The 24,183-nt window shown below is 57.3% G+C and overlaps 1 protein-coding gene across 2 annotated transcripts in view; it reads right to left on the reverse strand.

Moving 5' to 3' along the window:
* Nucleotides 1-21,366, reverse strand: part of RTN4R (reticulon 4 receptor) — an 87,552-nt gene extending 66,186 nt beyond the window's left edge. The window contains exon 1 of one of the 2 annotated variants that reach the window (XM_074554124.1): nt 20,341-21,366. In XM_074554124.1, the coding sequence (XP_074410225.1) occupies nt 20,341-20,362 (22 nt within the window). In that variant the 5' untranslated portion in view covers nt 20,363-21,366. Of the gene's footprint in view, nt 1-20,165; nt 20,212-20,340 lie in introns of those variants that run through there. The other variant, XM_074554123.1, reaches the window with a different exon arrangement.
* Between the last annotated feature and the right edge of the window lie 2,817 nt (nt 21,367-24,183).

The raw sequence follows: 24,183 nt of genomic DNA on the forward strand, positions 1-24,183 counted from the left end.
AAGGGACACACAGCACTGGGGGCTGCTGGAGGAGGAGAAGGGAAGAGTCAGGGTGGGCAGGCTGGGCATGGGGACAGGGATGTGGGGCTGCAGCTCCTGTCCCCAGGAAGAGCTGTCCCTGCTCCTGCACTGTCTCAGCCCTGCTCCTCTCGGAAAACCAGGATGGAGCCCAGGATGTGAGCAGGGAAAGGTGCTCAGGCCCAGGAGATCCAGGCAGATAAGGGAGAGCTGCATTTCCCAGCAATATCCCAACTCTGCAGCAGGGTGAACAGAAAAGAAATAAAGGCCTTAAATATGACAGATTAATGGGCTAGAGCTGAAATATGAGATTAGAAATTTCAGAATATGCCTGCATATTCCAGGTGCTCTTTAAATTTGTACAATCCAGTTACTCTATTATGTGCAATTTAATTGCCTAAGAAATCCATATCACTGTGAGCTCTCAGCAGCCCGAGTGGGGGCTCCTCACTTCTGCAATCTTTATTCAGGTTGGATTTAAAGATTGAAATGTGAGCTCTCCTGGGTGCAGGGAGTTTACTGAATCAAGGGCCAGCCTTGGGCTGGAGCACAGAGGGGGGGTCCAGCAGCAAGGGAGGGAGGGTCTGCATGGCCAGGCTGCTCCTGGGGTTAACAAAATCCATGGAATCACAGAATCACGGAATTGTTAATTGTTAGTTATGGAATAGTTGGAAGAGACCTTGCAGATCATTCAGTGCCACCCCTGCCATGGCAGGGACACCTCCCACTGTCCCAGAGTGTCCCAATGTCCAGCCTGGCCTTGGGCACTGCCAGGGATCCAGGGGCAGCCCCAGCTGCTCTGGGCACCCTGTGCCAGGGCCTGCCCACCCTCACAGGGAACAATTCCTAATTCCCAATATCCCATCCATCCCTGCCCTCTGGCACTGGGAGCCATTCCCTGTGTCCTGTCCCTCCATCCCTTGTCCCCAGTCCCTCTCCAGCTCTCCTGGAGCCCCTTCAGGCCCTGCCAGGGGCTCTGAGCTCTCCCTGGAGTCTTCTCCTCTCCAGGTGAGCACCCCCAGCTCTCCCAGCCTGGATCCAGCCCCTGGAGCATCCATGGCCTCCCCTGAACCCACACTGAGAGGGCTGGGCACAGCTGGGCAGCAGAGCACAGCTGGCACAGCAGCAGGACTCAGGCACAGGAGGGCTCAGGGGCTGCCCAGCTCTGGGGGATGCTGAGCACACACTGGAGGGGCAGAGCCAGACCCCAGAGAGCCCAGGACAGGGTCAGCAGCACCCACCCCCCATCAGCTCTGTCTCTGTGAGCAGAGGGATGGACAGAAGGCTCAGGGCCCTGCAGTCACCGACTCCCTGAGCTCTGGCAGCCCTTTCTGAGAAAATCCCAGCTCCTGATCTGGCAGGGCCGGGGATCAGGGCTGATCCTGACTGGGCAGGGAGCCCATTGGGATGGGCAGGAGCCTCAGCAGGGGCTGAATGACTTTAGGATTTACAAGCAGCAGCAATTCCTAATTCTGTTGCCGTTCCTGGAGCCTTGTCCAGGGACAGCACCCGCCCCAGGATCTCAGCCACAGCCTCCTCCTCTGGGCTCATTGTGTCTGCCTGGCCTGGGATGGAGGGATAGAGGGACAGGACACAGGGAATGGCTCCCACTGCCAGAGGGCAGGGATGGATGGGATATTGGGAATTAGGAATTGTTCCCTGGCAGGGTGGGCACAGGGTGCCCAGAGCAGCTGTGGCTGCCCCTGGATCCCTGGCAGTGCCCAAGGCCAGGCTGCCAGGGTTAAATGCTCTCTCTTCTTGTCCCTGCCCGTGGCATCCTGTGGTTCTGGGGGATATCAGGCACTGAACAGCAATCCCTGAGCTGGAAATCTCACCTGCAAATCCCCTCAGGCCCTGGGCAGAGGCAGGCCCTGTACAGAGAGATCTCTGTGAATAATCCTCTCTCAGACACTCAGCCTTGCACAGGCACAGCCACCAGCTGAGGGATATTTAAGGTTGCTCCTGAGCACTTAATATAGTTTATATTTACAGCTTAATGGCTTTTCAGCATCACTAACTTCCACTCCAGCAAAAAGACTTCTACGGTATTGCCTCGGCTTAAGTGCTAACGACATCTTCACATTAATAAATATTTTAAAACAGTGCAACTCTAAACTCCCCTGGCTGTGAGCCAGCATCTGCTCAGCTGGAGCCACCTGCACAGGGGAACAGAGCAGGGAAAGCCCCTGCCAGAACAGCCCTGCCTGCCAGGCTGCCCCTTCCCCTCCACATCCCACAGCATGGCCACAGGCAGCGCTGCCCTGCTCCTCACCTGCATCCAGGTTGTCAAAAATGTGTACTTTATAGTTGTATTTACAAATATTGAAATGAATATTATATGTGTTGTGTTAGAAAGTGATGCTGTGTTAATTCTCTTAAGTAGTGTGTTAAATATAGTTTTAGGTTATAACATAATGTTAAAATAGAAACTATGCTATGTAAAATACTCTTTTTTAAAGAAAGGACTCATAGAGAGATAGCAGCCACAGGACACCTGAATCTTTCAGAGAAAGAGAATTTATTGCCCCATTATCAGGAGAAACTAACTTCTTCCTGCCTCGCTGAGCCATGAAGAGCCAACAGGATTCAGAGGAAGAAGCTGACACTGCCCAGACAGAATCCTGTGTTTGAATGGAATTTATGCATCATGGATGAGGGGTATAAATATGCAACGGGCTGTTGTTTTTAAGGGTTAATCCTCTGTTAATGTGGGTCTTTTTCGGGCTTATGTTGCCCAGAAAAGCTACCCAGATGTCCGTAACTCTTTGTTTCTGTTGTCTCGTATTGTCCCAATCCAAATTGTCCAAATTATCATTACTCTAACTATTGCTATTTTATAACCATTTTATTATCATTAAACTTTTAAAATTTTAAAAAACAAGTGTTTGGGGTTTCTCACACTGATCCCAGCCTGCCTCAGGTGCTGCAGGCTCTGCTCACTCCTCACTTCATCCCCAGGGTCTGCCTGGGCTCCACTCCTGAGGGATGGATGGGGCCAGGCCTCAGCTCAGCCCCACTGCTCCTCAGAGTTCCCTTCCCTCTCCCACAGCCACTCATCCCCTCCGTGTCTGAGCCTGGGTGCTGAGGACAGCAGGAGGGGCCTCAGTGTGTGCTCCACATCCCACAGACACCCCAAAACTTCCACACTCACCCCAAACCTCCACTCACACCTCTCAGAGCCTCCACAGAGACACCAAACCTCACACAGACCCCAAAGTCTCCATGTACACCCCAAATTCCCCATGTACACCCCAAATCCCCCCATGTACACCCCGAAGCCCCCATACACACCCCAAGTCCCTCCCAAAGCCCCAGAAGCCATGGAGCCTTCTTCTGGCAGCCCCAGCAGCTGCTGCAGCTGCCTCCAGTGCCAGGGCCCATGCTGGGGTGACCCCAGACTGTCCCCAGGGTCTGAGGTGACCCCTGATCCAAACAGCGCTGTGGAGAAGGGCAGATGGCCAGGCTGGCTGGGCTGAGCCCTCAGCCAGGAACTCAGGAGTTCCAGGGGATCCCCTGACCCCTCAGCAGTTCCAGGAGCTCAGCAGTCTCAGGAGATCCCCTGACCCCTCAGCAGTTCCAGGAGCTCCCCTGGCCCATGGCTCTCCCCAGGGCTGGAGCTGCCATGGAGCAGTACAGGAACCAGGGGCCTCCTGGCACTCAGAGGGCTCTGCTGCTCCCAGAACTCCCAACCCTGCTGCAATGGGGGGGCTGTGCTGCTGCAGTGGGGGTGCTGTGGTCTAATGGCGGTGCTGTGATGCTGCTGCAGAGGCCCTGGGCCATCCATCCATCCATCCATCCATCCCCAGGCAGAGGCAGGAGCTGGGGCCCAGTGCTGGGCAGTTCCCCTGTCTTGGCTGGAGCCCTGTCCTGCCCTGTGCCAGCCCCAGCACCTTCCCAAAGCCAGAGCTGCTGCTGCAGCCCCCCCGGCATCACCCCTGGGCATCCCTCTGCCAAGGGAAGGGATGCCATGGGGTGTGGGTGTCCTTTTGTGTCCCTTGCAGGGTGACAGCAGCACCAGAGCCTCAGTTCTGCCACTCCAACCAGCAAAGCCAGGGCTGAGAGCAGCAAACACATCAAGCACCAGCTCTGCTCTGCATTCTCAGGATGGTTTGCCCAAGAAAAAGGGAAAAACCCCACCCCAGCTGGCTGTGAAGGATCCAGCTCTGAAGCAGTGTTTGGATTGTACAGGAAATTTTACAAAGCTCAGCTGAAGGAGAGCCTTGCCTTGTACAGGGAGAGATAAAAATCCTCAGTGCTCACAAATGAATGTTCACATCTGCTGTGCACAGCATTATCTCACTCAAAGAGGGGAGAAAAGAAAGAAAGGGGAAGGGAAAAAAAAAGGAAGTGAATGGAACTTAGGATGCTTTTCATTTCCCAACAATGTGCAGCAAACTGTGATTCCTATTCATTAAGAGAGAAGATTGACATTCATTAGAGTGAGCATTAAATTCCTCATTCTTCTTCTCTCCTCAAAATTAATCCACAGAGGGTCCTACTCAGTGCTTTCAGTATTGAATTTCTAGGAACTACAGAGGGTTTTTTTCCAAATAAGCCAGGCAATTACACCAGGACATGCTTATCCCTGGCTGGGAGAACAGGCAGTGCCTCTGAGCCCTCTGCTGCCTCCCTTGCCAGGGGCAACTCCACATCTGCACCAGCAGCCCACGTTTGCTCCTGAAGGGATTTGGGAAGCAGCAGCTCTGCCCCAGAGCTCAGAATCACAGAATCCCAGACTGGTTTGGGTTGGGAGGGACCTTAAAGCTCCTCCCTTCCCACCCCTGCCATGGCAGGGACACCTCCCACTGTCCCAGGGTGTCCCAGTGTCCAGCCTGGCCTTGGGCACTGCCAGGGATCCAGGGGCAGCCCCAACTGCTCTGGGCACCCTTTGCCAGGGCCTGCCCAGCCTCTGAGTAAAGAATAAATAAATGGGGCCTCGGCCATTCCCACCTGCCACACAGCCTAAAGATGCTCCTTAAAATGGTTCACATGAAAACAGGCATAAATTTTCCTCTCATCTTTGGGATGAGGCTCTTCTCTCAGGTATTAAAAAGCTGGCCTGGTTCTCCCTGTTTCCTATGGATAGGCCCAGGAAAATCCTATAGCTATCACCAGAAAATCCCATGGCTATCACCAGAAAATCCTATGGCTATCACCAGGAAATCCCATGGATATCACCAGGAAATCCTGTGGCCATCACCACCAGAAATTCCCATGGCCATCCCAGGCCTTGCTCCTGTGAGTGCTGGGCAAGGAATGTTCCCCATCAGCCCCTGCTGTGATGCTCCAGTCCCCAGGTGCCTTTGGGGCCATTCCCTTGGCTGTCAATAACCCCACACCCTGCAGAGCCTGCCTGGCCCTGCTCTGTTCCCTCTTGTCCCCAGGAGCCTGTCCCAGTGTCCCCTGAGTGGCCCCACCATGGCCAGGCGCTCTGAGGTTGCCCAGCAATGGAAACCCATCATCCCTGCCCTGCTCCCAGCCCCAGGACAGAGCCTGGGGGGTTCTCCCAGCCCCTCAGCTCCAGGGTTCTGTGATTCCTGTGGGCTGGCACAGCCACAGGGAAAAAAAAACCCTGGACAAAACCCCTGAGATTGTTGAGTCCAACCCTCGAGCCAGCAGCACCATGTTCAGCACAGAGCCATGTCCCACACCCACACAGCTTCCTGAGCTTTTCCAGCAATGGGGATCCACCATGCTCTGGGCAGCTGTGCCAGTGCCTCACCCCCCTTTGCAGGAAGAAATTATCCCAAAATCCCCCCTGAGCCTGCCCTGGCCCAGCCTGAGGCCGTTCCCTCTGCTCCTGTCCCTGTTCCCTGGAGCACAGCCCGACCCCCCCGGCTGTCCCCTCCTGTCAGGAGCTGTGCAGAGCCACAAAGGCCCCCTGAGCCTCCTTTGCTCTAGGCTGAGCCCCTGCCCAGCTCCCTCAGCCTCTCCTGGGGCTCCAGCCCCTTCCCAGCTCCCTCAGCTGCTCCTCAGTGGAATTATGGAATTATTCCATGAGAATGGTCCAGAGATCAGCACATCCACCCTGGCAAAGCCAATATGGCAGCACCTTCAGGGGTGTTATTAAAGGCCTTACTTATTCTGGTGCTGAAATTCCTCTCCCTCCTGCAGTCAGTCAGTCCTGCCCCCACTGCAAGCCCCTCTTGTTTATCCTACAGGTGCTTCCCAGGAATAATCCCAGCCCTTCACCTCAGTCTGGGCTGAGCTGGGACAGTGCCATCAGCCACTGCCAGCTGGGAGCTCCCTCCTGCCACAGCAGCAGCCTCTTGATGCATCCCTGGAGCACAGCACTGCCTCCCAAGGCTCACCCAGCAGGAGCAGGAGATATGGCACAGCTGGCAGCGCCTCCAGCCTTGAGGACATGAGGGACACACCTCCCTCTGGCTCCAGTCCCCCATTGGCTGATAAGAACTACAGCATCCCATTGGGAGATGTGAACCCAGAGGGAGGAGCCAAAGCATTCCTACCTGGATATAATCTGGAGATTCTGGAACACCAGCACGGCTTCTCCACTGGATTCCCCAGAGGAACAGCAGCTGCCTCTCCTTCCACTGGATCTTCAGAGGAAGAATACATCCTTCTCTACAGGATCCCTGCCCCAGCAGAACCACCCCTGACACTGCAGGAGGGCTGAGCCACAATTCCAATGGGACTGTCACCAACACCCTGACCCACAGGGTGTCAGGCTGGGTTCTGACTCTGTCACTGTTGTTCTGGTGTACTGCATTGTTTATTTTATCTTTTTATTTTTTCCCTTCCCTATTAAAGAACTGTTATTTTCTGCTCCCATATTTTTGCTTGAGAGCCCTTTAATTTAAAATTTATAGCAATTCAGAGAGGTGGGGAGGTTTACATTCTCCATTTCAGGGGAGGCCCCTGCCTTCCTCAGCAGACTCCTGGCTTTCCAAACCAAGACACCATCCCTGCAGACATCAGGGCAGGGCAGCTCCCAGAGCCCTCCCTGGAGGTGCCAGCCCCACGCTGGATCCTACCCAGGAGCCAGGCACACACCACTGCTGCTCTTTCCCCCAGTGCCAGGCGATCCCAGCTTGGTGCCCCTGGTGACATTTCCCAGGAAAAGAGCAGCACAGAAAATGCAAAGGTTAAATTTGCATATTCCCTGTGCTGCTCCAGAGAGCCAGGCAGGCAGGAGGAGCTGCTGCCAACCTGTGCCAGCAGGGCTCAGGGACCTGCTCTGGGGGCACCAGGCACCTCTCTGGGCAGGTGGAAGAGAGGAAACAGCCTCAGGCTGCACTCCAAGGGTGCTCCAGGCTGGAAATCAGGGACAATTTCCTCACGCAAAGGGTGGTCAGGCCCTGGAACAGGCTGGAGTCACAGCTGGAGTCAATGAAAACAATAATTATCTGATTGCTTCTCCTGTGTTTTGCTGCTTTGGAATGTGGTTTGGAGATTTTTTTATCAACTGGAGGTGTTCAAAAAGTGAGCAGACCTGGCACTTCACAATATGGTATGGATATGGTTTGGTGGCCAGGGGTGTTGGTCAGAGGTTGGATTTGATAATCTTGGAGATCTTTTCCAGCCCTAATTCCGTAGTTCTGTGCCTCTCCACAGTGGCCTTTGGTGCTGGGAGGGAGCAAAGCAAAGGGCCACAGGCAGTGAGGGACAGCACTGTGGCCCTGCCTCTGCAGAGTAGCCCAGGGCAGGGAGGAGGAAACCAGCACCACCTCCTTGTCCCTGGGAGGGACAGTGTGGATGCACCTTGTGGATGGCCATGGAGCCACCAGCACCAGCTCCTTGTCCCCAAGGAGGGATAGTGTGGATGCACCTTGTGGAGGGCCATGGAGCCACCTCTGCATTTCCTAACACAACACCTGCTCCAACGGTGCCCTTGGGACTGCAGCACTCCAAGGAGGCCCCAAAGCCACAGAAACCTGCCCAGCAGAACTCCAAAGAGCCCAGATGAGCCCAGAGCTCCCATGGCACCCCTGGGGGGGTCACACACCTGAGTAACTGATCCAGGAGGGCAGGGCTGGCCCTGGCTGAGCAAGGACAGCACTGAGGCTCAGCCTGAGGCTCCCAGAGCACAGGGAGAGCCCCTGGGGTAGCTCACAGGGGGAGGAACAATGTCACACAGCCAGCCCCAGTGTCACACAGCCAGCCCTACATGTGCAGTGTCCCACAGCCAGCCCCAGTGTCACACACCCAATACCAGTGTCCCCCCCTGCCATGTCCCTGCTCTGTGATTTTTTTCCACACTGGTCCCCAGGGGCTGTACTGGCCTGGCCAGGGGTTGTGCCTATCCCTGCTTCTCCCAGGGCACCAGGGCAGCTGCCCTGGCAGGGTGGCCCCACAGCTGGCTGGGGCTCTGTCCCAGGAGCTGTGGGTGCCCTGGCAATCCCTGCTCACTCTTTGTCCTCTCTGCACACCCAGAAGGTTCTGGTTCCCAGCATGGTGACAATTCCTGTGCCATTAGAGCCCTGGTTCCACCATCCCTTCCCATTGCAGTGTGATTTCAGGGTTTACATCAGAGCCCGAGGTCTCTCCCTTAAGATTCCCTCCCAGGTGTGTCAGTCACCTCTCCCTTCCCCTCCCAGCACTGTCTGTCAATCCTGGCATTCCAGAAGGGCCTCGAGTGATTGGCAGATCCAAAGGATGCCTTCTACCCCGGGGGGGCACTGGGCCATCCAGGTGTCCTTTGTCCCTTTGTCCCTCCCCTCCTGTCCCTGGTTGGTGGCTCCCTGCCCTTTCCCTGCCCCTCTCCCCGGGGTTAAAGGAGCAGCAACCACGGGCTCAGGGAGTTCTGTTGGAGCTGGTGCTGCATTCAGAGGCCTGTGGGCCAGAATAAAGCTCTGCATCCAAACCCTCCAGCAGAACCGACTCCTTTCCTTCACCATCCCCTTAAAACTTCTCCACAGAAGGAAACCTGAGGAGCAGCCCCTGTTATGGGGGGAAGCTCCATCCCAGCAGCACCAGAGCTCCTGCAGGCCTGGCCTTGTCCCCACAGGCCCAGTGCAGCACCCAGCCAGCCCAAAGTGTCTCTGGGGTGAAACACCACACACCCACCAGCCAAAAGTGTCTGTGGGTGAAACACCACACACCCACCAGCCAAAAGTGTCTGTGGGGTGAAACACCACATACCCACCAGCCAAAAGTGTCTGTGGGGTGAAACACCACACACCCACCAGCCAAAAGTGTCTGTGAGTGAAACACACACACCCACCAGCCAAAAGTGTCTGTGGGGTGAGACACCACAGTTGCTGCTATTTGGTTCAGCAGCAATATTGGTCTGCAATATTGGTGATACCAATATCATCCTCTCTGTGCCCATGCCAAGTGCTGGGCTCACACCTTTCACTCTGGATCTCTCTGGGTTACAGAGCACAGCAAACACCAGCCCTGAGCAGGGAGGGCTCCCAGGGCATTTTAGCTTCTGGTTTAGAGCAGCTGCTTCACTGTCCCTGCAGTGCCACGGGGCACCAGGTCACTCCTGGGGACATTCACCCCAAGCAGGGGCACTCAGAGCCTGGTGTCCCCTCCTCAGCAGGCACACAGGCTGGGATGAGCTGGCAGGGATTATCAGGAGGGCCTCATGCTCTGGCACACAAAGGGGAGGTGCTGGGGGGTTGCTGGCCCCTCTGCCACTAAACCATGGTCTGCACAGCAGGGCTGGCCCTGTCCCTGTCCCACAGGGTGACCCAGGGCCAGCACAGCCCCAATGCTCACATCCCACACCTGCAGAGGGGTGGGACACACCCAGACATCCCACAGAGCTTTGGGGGCTGTCACAGCAGGGCTCCCACCCCAGCCTCAGGGGGGGCTTCAGGAGCAGGGCTGGACACAAATGTCACAGCAAGGGAGTCATGGGCTCACATGGGCCATGCTGAGGCCTTGATTTCAGGAGGAGAGGAGCAGGTTGGAACACAGAAATGCAGGTTAGAACTCAGAAATGCAGGTTAGAACACCCAGAAATGCAGGTTAGAACGCCCAGAAATGCAGGTGAAACCAGGAAACCACAGCTCAGCACCCAGAAGCTCCCTTGGGTGACACCTGAAGCTGGGAGGGAACAGGGCTGGAGCAGGCACAGACTGGGCTGGGGGATCCTCGTGACTATAAAAACAGGATCACAGACTCCTGGAATGGTTTGGCTTGGGAGGGACCTTAAAGCTCATCCAGTGCTACCCCTGCCATGGGCAGGGACATTCCCCTGGCCCAGCTGTGTCTCCATGCAAAGCACTCTGCACCTGCCCCAGGTGTCCCCAGGTTAAACTTTTCCAAGCTCCCAGCACACCCAGGCTCCCCAGGAAATGGCAAACCTGGTGTTCTCAGGCAGACTCTGTCTCTGCAGCCCAGCTGGCCACCCCAAAGCTCAGGATTACCTGTAAGCCTTGAGAAACTCTAGGAAAGCCAAAAATAAACACAGAGAAAGCAAAGCATTTCCCATGAAACACCATGGGCAGGGAAAGGCTCCCCAAGGCAGCTCGGGGTCATTTATGGTGCCACTGGAACAAATGTCTCTCCCTGGCTGGCAGAGAAGGGGACAGGGACTGGACACAATCCTGGGCCAGCACCACCCCCAGCCCCTCCCAGAGCCCAACACCTGTCCCCACAGCCAGCAGTGTCCCACCATCATCCCTGGGGTCAGTGACACCCCTCAAACCTCAGCACCACCATCACTCACCCCTCAGGACACATCAGGGACAAACTGAGGGAGGGAGAGGAGTGCCTGGAGCTCCTAAACCAACTTGTGCCAGAGAACCACCCTCTGCACTTGAGTGTCACCCTGGTTTTTTAAGATTTTCTAAGCCTTCTGATGTTGACATTCTTGTAGTGAACTTTCTCACACACTTTATGTAAATAACTCATTGTTTTGCATTCTTTTATGGAGGAGGAGAAAGTTGATGGACTGTTGGTTTGACCAGTGTCACTGGAGAGGTGGCACTGTCACCCTCCAATCCACTGTCACTCTTGGAAAACTATAAATGTTGGAGTCAGAAATTAAACCCACTCTTTTCTACCTTGGAGAGTTGTGTGTCCACATCGTTTTATTTTGTGTCCTATAATGACACAGGAGCTGCCAAATGGCACTGGTAGGGGGAAATTTACAAATCACAAACAGGACAGGACTGCTGGGAATGTGTCTTGAGCTGTTTTATTCTCCAGCATCAGTCTCATTCCATGGTGATGACAATGGGAAGATGCCACCAGCTCACATCTTAAGCAGCAGACAAAGAATTTAATGTTACAACTCACTTTATAAGATTTTTGACCAATCATACAAAGCAAAAGCACATTGACAGTAGTTCTGTCCAACCACTACAAGCAGACGTACCTTTGGTTAAACAATGCTTGTTTATTTCCAATACAACACCTGCTTGTGAGCCTTAAAACACAATGCACAGAGCTCCATTATTAAGCTTCAAACTTCCTAATATCTCACTAGATAAACTTTTCTGTAGCTTAGGGAGTTCTTCTAGACAAGCATTAATACACAGACCATTGTTCTATTTGTCTTTGCTTTTCTACAGTTTAAATAATTTTTTCTGCTGATCTATCTCATGGCTGCTGCTCAGCTCCAGTCACAGTTCTGCTGTCTCTGAAGCCTGCCTTTTGCAACTTTCCCAAAACCCTCTGATTTTGTGGATTCCCACACCAAATCTCTTTCAGCCCTGGGACACTGAAGGCTCCTCCAGCCCCCAGAGCCATTTCCAGAGCAATTCCTGTCTGTCAGCCCAAGCTGGGTGTGCAGATGTTCAGGGCTGCAGATCCTCACCAGGGCAGAGGCAGGAGATGCCACCACACTCCTGGGAACCCAGAGCACCCCTGTGCTACAGAGTGCCCCACTGCTGACAGCAAAAGGGGCCTGGAAGAACAGGATGGGAAGGAATCCTGTGTGGAAACTGCTGCTTCTGGACAGGCTGCAGAGACAGAGAGCTCCACTTGACCAGAAACAGCTCCAGAGGGCCCGGGCAGAGCAGCACAGAGAGCAGAGCTGAGCCCACACCCCAGCCTGCAGCCTCCCCACCCCGGGATCAAACTGAGATCCCGGCACAAGGGCTGCTCTCAAAGGGAAAGGGACAGACAGCCCTCTAGTGTAAAGCCAATGCTAACCGTGTTTGCACGGCCACAGAGCATTGATCAGGGCCAGATCCATCAGGATCCGTGCTTGGGAAGGAGCCTGGGCACGGGGAGAGGGACAGCACAGCTCCCACTGCTCTGAAAACATGCCAGTGCCCCAGGGATGTGCAACCCCAGAATGGCTGGGTTGGAAGGGACCTTAAAGCCCATCCAGTGCCACCCCAGCCATGGCAGGGACACCTCCCACTGTCCCAGGCTGCTCCCAGCCCCAATGCCCAGCCTGGCCTTGGGCACTGCCAGGGATCTGGGGCAGCCCCAGCTGCTCTGGGCACTCTGAGCAGGGAAACATCTCCCCTGATATCCACTCTAGACTCACCCTCCCTCAGTTTGGAGCCATTCCTGTGTCCTGTCCCTCCAGATCCTTGCAGCGCAAGTCCCACAGGTCCTGCTGGCTCCCACTGCCCATTTCTCTCTGCACAGACAAATCCCACATTCCCAAACTCTGGATTTGCTCTGAGGCTTTCCAACAACCCCTCTGCACAGAGGAGAGTGTGGAGCCCTGCCAGCCTTACCCCAGCACCCCCAAAGGGCTTTGGAGAGCCCAGCCTGGCCAGCAGCTCCTGGCACATCCCTGCAAACCCCCATGGGAGCAGGGAAAGCTGAATTGGGGGGTTCCACAGGATTTTCCTTTCTCTCTCCCCTGTGCTGAGAGCCAGGCTGAGCTCCCCACTCCCAGAGCACGTGGCTGTGTTGTGCTCAGGGATCATTGTTCATGGCTCCCACCATCACTCACAGCCTTAAGAAAGAGGCACAATTAAAATCAATATTTAAAGTCATCAAACAAGCAGAGGGAAATTTGAGCAGCCCCACAATTCACAGTGACAGGAGAACCCAGGGTGCAGGGCTGAGCCTGAGCTGCAGCGCCCAGAGCGCACTTCTGCCCACAGACTTCAAAATTTAATGAAAACACACCAGTTTTAAACACTTCCCCAAATCCAGCTCGCAAAATCTGTCACTTTGATGTGAACGGTCCCAGTCTCAGACTAATCAGTCACTTTTACTTCCTCTTTAGTAGCTAAAGACGCAAATGAACTCCCTGCAAACCGCACAGCTCCGGGAGGAGAATTTAGCAGCCAGATGGTTCTTGCAAAAGATTGGTTTTTAACAAAAAAATAAAAGTGAGCCCGCTTCCCCCACGAGCAGCTCACGGGAGATGAGGTGACACATCACAAGTGTGACATTAGAGCATCACTCCTGCCACAGAAATGACCCTTCCTAAAGCACCACGTAAATCACAATTAGCACTAATAAGGGATCAATTAGTGCGAGGCACTGTAATTATCCCCTGCACTCAGGGAGGAATGGGAAGCGTCGCGCTGGAATGCAAACATCCCTTTGTTTCCAGCAGAAGGTGCAGCACGGAGAGAGAAAACAAAGCACAGAGCGCTGGAGAGGCACCAGGGCTCCCGGAGCCAGGGAGGGAACTGGGCCAGCTCCAGCGGGACCGGGAAAAGCTGGGCTGGGCTGGGCTGGAAATTCCATCCAGGCAGGAGAAAAGCTGGGATGGAAACTCCCATCCAGGCCCTGACCCTCCCTCTGGATCCCTCTGCTCTCCTGTGGAATTGCAGGTGCGGTGGGATCAGAGCACAGCTGACATTAAAGGCTCTCAGAGCATGGGTCAAGGACAGAAATGCTGGACAAGGAGGTTCCTGGGAGTCAGCTCCAGCCAACAAGCACCAAAAGGGTTTGGAGGCTCTCAGGGTGCAGCTCCTGGAAGGAAGAAGGAGGTGATGTCCAGCCCTTGTCCCAGGCTGCTCAAAGCCCCAATGTCCAGCCTGGCCTTGGGCACTGCCAGGGATCCAGGGGCAGCCACAGCTCTGCCAGGGCCTGCCCACCCTGCCAGGGAACAATTCCTAATTCCTCATATAGGTCCCAGTATGTCCTGCAGGGTCAGGCAGAGGGAATTATGATGGTTGGGCTGGGCAGAGAGAAGGTGAAGGGAGATTTCCAGGGCAGCTGAAAGAATGGCAGAGCAAAGCACACCTTGGTGTGCCAGGTGACAGTGCAAGGAGCCACAGCCAAGAGCTGCTCCAAGCCTGGGAGCTTCAGGTCAGACATCAGGAGAGGCTTTTCCATCAGCTCCTGTACTGGGCAAGGCCAGCAAGACTCCATCACTAGGGCTTTCCAAAGCCTGGACAGACCCCACAGAGCTGAGCTGGGGTGCAATGGCCCCATTCTGGAGCCTCCCCCAGCACCTGCAGGGCTCTGGGGTCTGGCCAGCTCCTTGTGTCCCCAGAGAGGTCCCTGTCCCTGCAGGGTGGCAGCACAGGGGGCATCTGAGGGCTGCAGAGCCCCAGGGGAGCTGTGTGTAATTACCATTGATGAGGGACAGCAGCCTGGGGGGCTGGAACCAGGCCAGGGGCTCCTCCAGGAGCAGCCACACAGCAAACATGGGCACAGGACAACGTCTGCAAGGGTCTGCTGCCACCCTGGGTGTCCCATTGCCACCTTGAGTGTCCCACTGCCACCCTGAGTGTCCCATTGTCACCCTGAGTGTCCCTGTTGCCACCCTGGGTGTCCCACTGCAACCTTGAGTGTCCCTGCCGCCATCCTGAGTGTCCCACTGCAACCCTGAGTGTCCCACTGCCATCCTGATTGTCCCCGCTGCCATCCTGAGTGTCCCTGCTGCCACTCTGAGTGTCCCTGCTGCCGTCCTGAGTGTCCCTGCCATGGCACCTGGCTGTCATCTCTGCTTTTACCCCTCTTTGATACCTCCCCAGCACCTGCTCTGACCTCACAGGGAGCCAGCACAAAGTTCCCCATCACTCCTGCCCCAGCCAGGGACAGAACAGGGACAGAGCCAGGGACAGAGCCAGGCATCCCCAGGCCACCAAAGGGACAGGGAGGTGTCCCTAGGCCAGGTGACAAAGGGCTTGGGCTGCCACCCAGGCTGTGGAAGGGCACAGGGCATCTCCATCCTTGGGAAGACATCCAAGCCCCTGAGCAGCCAGATCTGGCTGTGAAACCAGCTGTGCTTTGAGCAAGAGGTTCTTTAGATCCCTCCAGGTGTATCCAGATTATAACATCCAAAATATCCCATGATTTCATGAAAGCAGACATTGTGAGCCTGGCTTGCCTGAGCCCTGCAGACAGGAGCCAGCACTGCTCCTTGAGAGCCATCAGGGTGATGCCTCAAACTGCTGAGCTCTCCAGAAACTGAACTACAAACCCCCAGCACTGGAGTGTTTGTGTTGCTTTGTTTCCAGTCTCCTGGATGCTTTGCATGTGCTTGTGGAGTGTTTCTGCTTTCCTTGACAACCAGGGAGGATTCCAAATAAAACTCAAGTGCTCTGCTGATCTCCTGGTTCCAGGAGAGGGACAATAAATGCTGTGAAATCTGCAGAGTGAAGGGTGGGAGGAAGGTGGGCCAGCCCAGACACAAAAACCTGCTGTGGATGCAGCAGCAGCCCTCAGGGCATCATCAGTCTGTCACTGCCACTGTGGCACTGCTGAGGAGGTGACCAGAGGCTGCTCAGCTCCACACTCAGCTCTGGGCTCAGTTTAGCATCCCCTGGGTCCCCTGGGACAGAACTCAGCATCACTCTGTGAGGACAGGGCTGGACGAGCTAAGAGTACATCACAGAAAGGCTCAGTGACCTGGGCAAGGGTACCAGGAGGGCAGAAACAAGAGCAGACTCCAGAGGCCTTCCAGGAGAACTTCCAGAGCAAAGCAGGCAGGGCAGGGGCTGTGCCACACCACAGATGTGCTCTCCTGTCGCACACCACAGCTGTGCTCTGTCTGTCTGTCCCACACCACAGATGTGCTCTGTCTGTGCCACAGAGCTGCCACACCACAGATGTGCTCTGTCTGTCCCACACCACAGCTGTGCTCTGTCTGTCTGTCCCACACCACAGATGTGCTCTGTCTGTCCCACAGAGCTGCCACACCACAGATGTGCTCTGTCTGTCCCACACCACAGCTGTGCCCTGCCTGTGCCACACCACAGCTGTACCCTGCCTGTGCCACACCATGAGATGTGCTCTGTCTGTGCCACACCACAGCTCTGCTCTTCTGTGCCAACCACAGCTGTGCCCTGCCTGTGCCACACCACAGCTGTGCTCTCCTGTCCCACACCACAGCTGTGCCTGCCAGTCCCACACCACAGCTGTGCTCTGTCTGTCTGTCCCAACTCACAGCTGTGCCCTGCCCACAGGCAGGGCCTGGCCAAGAGCTGTCCCCAGCCCAAGGGAACCAGCCTGTCACCTGCCCTGAGCCCCCACACCCCTCTGAACACCCCACAGAGGGTGAGCAGCCCCCCCAGAGCCCATTCCCTGTGTCCCAGCAGTGCCAGGCACACACAGCTCAGGCTGGGGTGAGTTTGCACATTTGAGCAAACTCTGCACGAATTCCCTCAGCACCTCTGCGTGAGCACAGCAGGATCCACCCTCAGCCTCTTTCAGCTGATTAAGACTTTTCAGTACAATTGTCCCCTTTTCCCTCAGCCTCTGGAAACCTCCAGGAGTTGCAGCCACAGCAGGAAAGGGGAGGAGAAGGTGGAATTTGTGTCTCAGCAGCCTCACTGCTCCCTCCCACAGCGCTGTGATGGGAGAGCCCTGACACCCTTTTCATCACAAATCCCAAACAGCTCCAGCTGGTCTGGGACACATCACAGAGCTGCCCACATGGCCAGGAGGGACAGGCCCTCCCAGAAACTGCCGGGAGGGATAAGCACTCCCAGAATCTCAGTCCCAGCCCTGGCAGGCCCCAGGCTGAGATGCTGCCTGTGCCAGCCCCTGTGCAGTGCTGCAGGGTGGGTGCTCCTTGTTCCCCGGGGGCTGTGCCTCCTGCAGAAAGAGAAAAATCTCTTGAGGAACATCCAAAGAGGTGCCTGGCACTCGGAGATGTGTCTCACTGAAGGTGACAGCAGCAGAGAGCATTGCAAATCCAAGGGGAAGAGGACAAACAAACACCTGAGCCTGGAGGGAGCAGCTCCTCCCTGGGCCCTGCAGGTGAATTCTGGTGGAAGGGAAGGGAAGGGAAGGGAAGGGAAGGGAAGGGAAGGGAAGGGAAGGGAAGGGAAGGGAAGGGAAGGGAAGGGAAGGGAAGGGAAGGGAAGGGAAGGGAAGGGAAGGGAAGGGAAGGGAAGGGAAGGGAAGGGAAGGGAAGGGAAGGGAAGGGAAGGGAAGGGAAGGCCTATTGCCCTCAGGCATCAGGGCTGTGCAGGGCTGGGCAGAGCTGTGCAGGGCTGGGTGGGCTCTGCAGAGCTGATCAAGGCTGTGTGTGCAGGAGTGCAGCAGCCTCAGAGCATCTTCCCCTGCCCTGCCCCCAGCTCACAGGCTCCTTGCTGCTTCTGAGATGAAAGGTGGAAAATTCCCATCTGTGCTGCTGGATTCTGGTTGTTCCTTTGGAAAGCTGAGGCCCAAGTCATTGATGGGGTCAGAAGAAGATTATCCAGGGCCTGTGGCAGCAGGCACAGGGAATGTGGGATCTCAGTTGGGCATCCCCGTGGCCCTTGCCAGCTTCCAGCTCCACAGGAAGAGTGGATGGAGCCACAGCCACTGTCCTGCCCTTGCATAGCAGGGCAGGGAGCAGGGCAGAGCAGAGAGAGATGCTGTGTGCCAAATGTCCCCTTGCTCCTTCCCAGCAGCCACTCCCTCTCCTTTCACTCCTTTATGGACACACCAGGCTCCCGGGAGGTTTTCCCAGCCCAGCCTGGAGCTCCTGAGCATTGAGGGAATTCACGTGCTGCCCACAGCCCTCCACACTTCTCACTGCTTCTCATTAACTCCTCCTCTGGCCCAGCTTTGTCTGGGAAAACATCCCAGATCCAGCAGGGAACAGCGATGTCTGCACCGGTTCAACACCCAGGCTCCGAGTGGTGCAACAGCACCTCCACCTTTCTGCCCTAAAATTCCTCTTGAAGCACATTCCTCCCTAGAAAACCTCTCCAAACACAGCCCTTGATGGGCCCATGGAATACAGGTCTGAGCTCTGTGCCACCAGCTGGGAAACGGGGGACAAAGCCCAGAAAATGCAGCGGGCCCGTGATAAAAAATTTACATTATAAAGAAAGGAAATACAGAATAATGCAATGAATGGTGTCTTCTCTCAAGAAGAAAAAAAAGAGCTGCTCTCCCATGGGTGATGTTGATGTAGGTTCTCATATTACAGGGGTTTGTATTCGGGTTAAAGAAAAAAAAAAGAATAAGCATAGAAAGCCCGTTTTCAGTAAAAATGAATCGTGTTAATAAGGCAGCAAGTGCTGAGAACAGGGAAAGCTCTGCCTGTCCAACTGCCCCTGGTGGCTATTTCTGGCTTACAAGGCACTTGAAGCATCCTGGCAGCCCACAGTGGGAAATGTAGTCCAGATCCAGCAGGATGGACACTCAGCTAAACAGAATCCCCCAGGTTCGTGAGGACTTTCCAGCCAAACCTGCCAGCAAGGCAGCCTCTCACAGGAGCAATTCATAAACTGCAGCAAAAAAGCAAATAATTCAACCCCGAACTCCTCCAAGCCTTGTTCTATAAATAAAGCCGTTGTAACACAGTTTTTATATTTCATTATCCCCTGTGTTGTTCCACACGGTGCTGGCGGCAGCCGCGAGTGTGGGTGCGTGGGGAGAGCAGCGCTGCAGCAGCGGGGATGGAGCGAGGGGATCGGGCACACCCAGCCCTGCCCGGCTCTGACAGAGAGCCCCGGGCACAGCCTGGCACAGGCCGAGCAGGCACCGAGCCCCGGGCACAGCCCGCACCGGCACAGCGGGCACCGAGCCCCGGGCACAGCCTGGCACTGGCCGAGGGAGCACCGAGCTCCGGGCACAGCCTAGTACCGAGCTCCGGGCACAGCCCGCACCGGCCGAGCAGGCACCGAGCCCCGGACTCACACCCACGGCAGCCCCGGCAAATGGAGGCTCCGCTCTCAGCATCCCCTCTGGGCCGGGGCGAAGCTGCCAGAGCCGAGCCCGCTCCCGAGGTGTTCCCCAAACAGCAATAAATTGGCCATTTCGCGTTTCACATCGACACAAAGCCTCTCGAGGAGGCAGTGTGCGGGATGGATCACAGCTCGGATGTGTCCTTTGATCGTCACAAATAAATCAGCCAGAGTGCCCTCCAAAATAGAAAGGGAAAGAGAATGATATCTGTGTCGCTGACGGGAACGGGAAGCGAAGCTGGAGACGGCACAGAGCAGAGTCAGAGCGGGCAGAGGCTCCGCACGCCCGAACCTCCCCCGGCCAGCCCGGGAGCTCCACCATGGGCTGATCCCTCCCGTTCAAACTGCAAACCTGGGCTGGCTCCCAGCGAGCACACCTGGGCGGCACACGCTGCTGCTCCAGCGGGCTGAGCCCGGCACCGTGTCCCTCCAAACTGGGGCAGCTTCCCGGTGCCTCCGGAGCCCGCGCAAGCGGCCACAGCACGGCGGGACCGGGGAGCTCCGGGAGGTGCCGCAGCCCCGGCCCCTGTGCCAGCCCTGCCCAGCCCCAGCCCGCACACGGGGCCGGGAAGCGAAGGTTATCGCTGAAGAGCATGGGAAAGGTTCGGGCAGAGTCCGGCCGTGCCAGGCTGCGAGCTCCGTGCCTGTCTCCTGGCGAAAGGAAAGGGGGTCCAGCCCCGCATCCCAGCCCTTCCCAGCCTCTGGCTCCGAGCACAAAGCGGCCGGCGGGACCCTGAGCTCTGCGGGGAGCCCCCGCCGCACCCCAGAACCCTGCGGAGCCCCCGGGAACTTCCCCGTGCGGCGGCTCCGCGAGCGGGACGGGCTCGGGCAGCGGGGCCGGGGCTGCGAGCGAGGCAAGCCGGGCTGCCCCATCCCCTCTGCCGCCCGTCCCGGCCCCTCCACCGCGGGATGCGGGGTGCGGGATGCGGACGCGCTTCCCCCGGAGGCACCAACTTCGCCCGGTCACCCCAAGGCCGATCTGAGCCAAGGCAGGCTGGGCGGCGGCTGGAGGGGGCTTAGCCCGCTGCTCCCTTTCCACCATCTCTCTGCCCTCGTTCCCTGCCGCTGCCGTGCTCGCGGCTGGAGCCGAGCCGTGCCCGGGGCTCGCTCCCCCTCCGGCCTCTCCTCCGCTCCGCTCCCGCAGCCACCGCGCTCCCGCTCCCCCCGCGCCCTCACCGCCGCCTCTCCTGGCCCCGCTTCTCCTCATGGCACCTTGGGCGCTCCCGAGGACCCCACGGGGGAGAAAAGTTGCGGCGAGGGAAGTTCCCGACGCCGGGCGGAGTTGGGGCCGCGGCCGCCGTGCCCTGCCCGGGGGAGCCGCGGCGGCGGACGGACACCGGGGCGCACGTACCTTCAGCTATCGCCCTCTTCATCTTAGGGGTCGGGGAAGGCACGTCTGGAGGCGCAAAGTGGAGCGGCAGCGGTACAATCCTTGGGAAAGCGGGGCAGATCCCGGAGCCAAACTTCAGCCCGAGCGGGGAGCGGCGGCGCACGGGGAGGGGGGGGCGCTCCCGGTGCCCTCGCTCATCGGGGGAATGAGCAGCCCCCGAGCTGGAGTCAGCATCCAGGCGAGGCTCCCCCTCCCTGCCTCGCCTCGCCTCGCCTGCCTCGCTGCCTCCTGCTCGCTCCGCCCGCCCGCCCGCCGCACGCACGGGGCCGGGGCTGCGGCGGATCCCGGCGGGGAGCGGAGCCGGCTGCGCTGGATCCCGGGAGCGAGCGGCGAGCGAGCGGGGATGGAGAGGCGATGAATGTTTTATGGGATCATGTGGTTTGACGTGAGAGGAATCAGCCTAGATCGGATTTACTGGCTGGAGGAGTGAGCGGGAGGACGGGGGAGCCGGGCACGGGCTGGCGAGGGGAGGAGGGGCCGCTCCGACGGTGCGGAGCGCGGCGGAGCCCCCGCGGTGCGGCCGCGGCCCGGGCAGGGCTGCGCGGGGCCGGGCGCTCATTCCTGGAGGAGCGGTGCCACCTAAAGGAAGCGGCGGAGAGGGACGGCCGGGCTCGGCGGGCACTGGGCCCGCTCCCTCCTCCTCCTCCTCCTCCCCGGCTCCCGCCGCAGCCGCGCCCGCACGCCCCGGGCACCGCTGCTCGGAGCCCCTCGGGAGGCAGCGGAGACCGCGGCGGGTGTTTGCCCCTGCTCTGGATCTGCGCACGGGGGGGCGGCGAGAGACATCCGAACGTGCCTCCTCTTCCTCACCAGATTCGGCTGCGGCGGGAGCGGAGCCGCTGCTCTCCCGAGGGAAGGATGTCGGAGAGCCCTTTGAGAACTCCTCCCTGTGTCTGAGCCCTCTCGCCGTCCCTGCCCTTCGGGATCGCTCTCCCGCGGGCAGCAAGGACAGCGTCTCGCCTCAGTTTACCCACAGAGCCCGAGGGTTTCGCTGTAGCTGGATTCCCACCCTGCTGAGCCCCCCGGCTCCTTCCCTGGTTCCTGCACGGGCAGATCCCATCTGCAGCCGGCCCATCTGGGCAGCAGAAAGATGGATTCTTATTAAGTGAACTCATTTGCTCAGTGAGGAAAGGAGGAGGGAAGGATTGTGCCGGGGAAAGATGAACATCCACGGTATGGGGAGGTAGTGGCTCTGTCCCTGCTAGGCAGAGGTTCAGCTGCCACCAGATCCGTGGACAATGTGTGGATGTGTCTGTATCCATGTGAAACCCCACCTGGGACTCTGCATACAGCCCTGGCGCCCCCACATACGGGACATGGAGCTCTGGGAGCAGCTCTGGGCTGGAGCCCCTCCCCTGGGAGCTGGGATTGATCAGAGAAGGTTGTGTGAAGACCTCACAGCACCTGCCAGGCTCTGAAGGGGCTGCAAGGAAGCCAGGGAGGGACTTTTCATCAAGAACTGGAGTGCCAGGACACAGGGAATGGCTTCCACTGCCAGAGGGCAGGGATGGATGGGATATTGGGAATCAGGAATTGTTCCCTGACAGGGTGGGCAGGCCCTGGCACAGGGTGCCCAGAGCAGCTGGGGCTGCCCCTGGATCCCTGGCAGTGCCCAAGGCACGGCTGGACATTGGGGCTGGAGCAGCCTGGGACAGTGGGAGGTGTCACTGCCCATGGCAGCGGTTGCACTGAGGGGGTTTTAAGGTCCCTTCCAGCCCAATCCATTCTGAGGTTCTATAATGTGTGTAATTGTATTTACCTGTGTATGCTGGGTATAGAAATGCCACTGAGCCTTCATTCCTCACTGGGTTTGTCACCCCAATATTGGCATCTCTCCAACTTGCCCTCGGGGTCGTTGTCACAACCATGTCCCTCCAAGGCCAGCCCAGTTTCCACCTTCCCATGTAGGCATCACTGCAAGGTGAGCCAGGGTTCAGTTTCTCCTGTGTGCAAAACCCAGAGGTGAGGGTGCCTCCCACTGACCCAGCCCAAAATCATCCATAGAACAAAGGAATCAACCAAAGGCACCCAGCTGGACACTTGGGGCAGCTGGGGGGGATTTACTCAGTGTGGGCCTTGTTTGTGCCAACAGCCTCAGCTGGCCCGAGGTGCTGGGCTCAGAATCACAGCAGGGGTTGGGTTAGAAGAGACCTTAAAGCTCATCTGGCTCCAATCCCTGCCATGGGCAGAGATACCTTCACAAGGTCCTTGAAACCCCATCTGAAAATGATCCAGGAGAGCTGTCCAGCCACCCTCTAAGAGCAGATGTGAATTCTGTGCAGCCCAGGGCCTGCAGCCCCTTCCCGCAGCCCCTGCACGGGGCAGGTGGCACCTGGGCAGGGCAGGGGACTCCCTCTGGCCACTCTTTCTGCTCCTCCAGAGTGCAAAAGTGCAGAGATGATTCCCTAATCCTCTTCCCATACCTCCAGCCCAGCTCAGGCACCCCCTGATCCCCTCTGCCCCTCCTGCCTTGCCTGTCCCTTCTCTCTGTTTGCTCTGGGTGACTCCCATGGCATCCAGCCCATCCTGGATTTCCAGGAGCTCTGTACACACTGAATGAACAGGAGAGCTCTGGATGAACGTGCTGCCAGAGGGGCAGTGTGCCCACAGCTGGAACACTGGGTCACTCTTGGGTGCCCGGGCCAGCCCATGGCAGGAGCAGCAGGGTTTTCTGGGAATGCCAGGAGAGGTGAGCTCTGGGAAGAGAGCAGGAGCATTCCTGTGCAATGTGGTGCAGCACACTCTGTTGTTTATGGATATCTCATGGGAGGGAGGCTGATCCCACCCTGCCCTGCTCTTGCTGCAGCCCAGCTAGCACAGGTTAGGAATGTTCTGCTCCTCCCTTTTGAACACACCTGCAAGCACTCCTGTTTCAGCAGTGCCCTTTGACTCCTCCATCCTGAGTGGTGCAGCAGGAGAGAGAGGTCACAACGTGCAGGGCATCAAAATAGCAGCAGAAGAAAGGGCCCTGGAGCTGGAATTTCCTGGGAGAGGGCTGGAAGGTGAGCAGGAGCACTGAAGGAGTTAATTGAAGCTCTAGTCACAGGCCCAAAAATTCCAGGTTGTACGAGAGAGGCAGCAGTTGTTTGGCTGACATTTCTGAAAGGTTAATCTGGAAATGGAGAGAACACATCTGTACAGGGCTGGGGCTGGCTCTTGCTGCAGATCCTGCCCCACCTCGGGCTGTTTGACCCAGCAGTTGTGGCACAGAGGTCACTGGGAGGCAGCTGGGGCTGTGACCTTGGCATGCAGGGATGCTCCAGGGTGTGCTCAGGCCAGCCCTGCCCCAGGCTGTGGGACAAGGCACAGAAACTGAGAAACTGCCTCTGCTGCTGTGTGCCCGTGCTGGACAGGTGTGCTGCCCATTTCTGTGTCCCCCGTGCTTCCCATTGCTGTGTGACACCTGAGCTTCCCATTGCTGTGTGTGTGACACCTGTGCTTCCCATTTTCCAGTGTGTGTGACACCTGTGCTTCCCATTTCCCTGTGTGACACCTGTGCTTCTCATTGCTGTGTGTGTGACACCTGTGCTTCCCATTTTCCAGTGTGTGTGACACCTGTGCTTCCCATTTCCCTGTGTGACACCTGTGCTTCTCATTGCTGTGTGTGTGACACCTGTGCTTCCCATTGCTGTATGTGTGACACCTGTGCTTCCCATTTTCCAGTGTGTGTGACACCTGTGCTTCCCATTGCTGTGTGTGTGACACCTGTGCTTCCCATTTCCCTGTGTGTGACACCTGTGCTTCTCATTGCTGTGTGTGTGACACCTGTGCTTCCCATTTCCCTGTGTGACACCTGTGCTTCTCATT

The sequence above is a fragment of the Zonotrichia albicollis genome, chromosome 18 (assembly GCF_047830755.1).
Source record: "Zonotrichia albicollis isolate bZonAlb1 chromosome 18, bZonAlb1.hap1, whole genome shotgun sequence".
Taxonomy (NCBI): domain Eukaryota; kingdom Metazoa; phylum Chordata; class Aves; order Passeriformes; family Passerellidae; genus Zonotrichia; species Zonotrichia albicollis.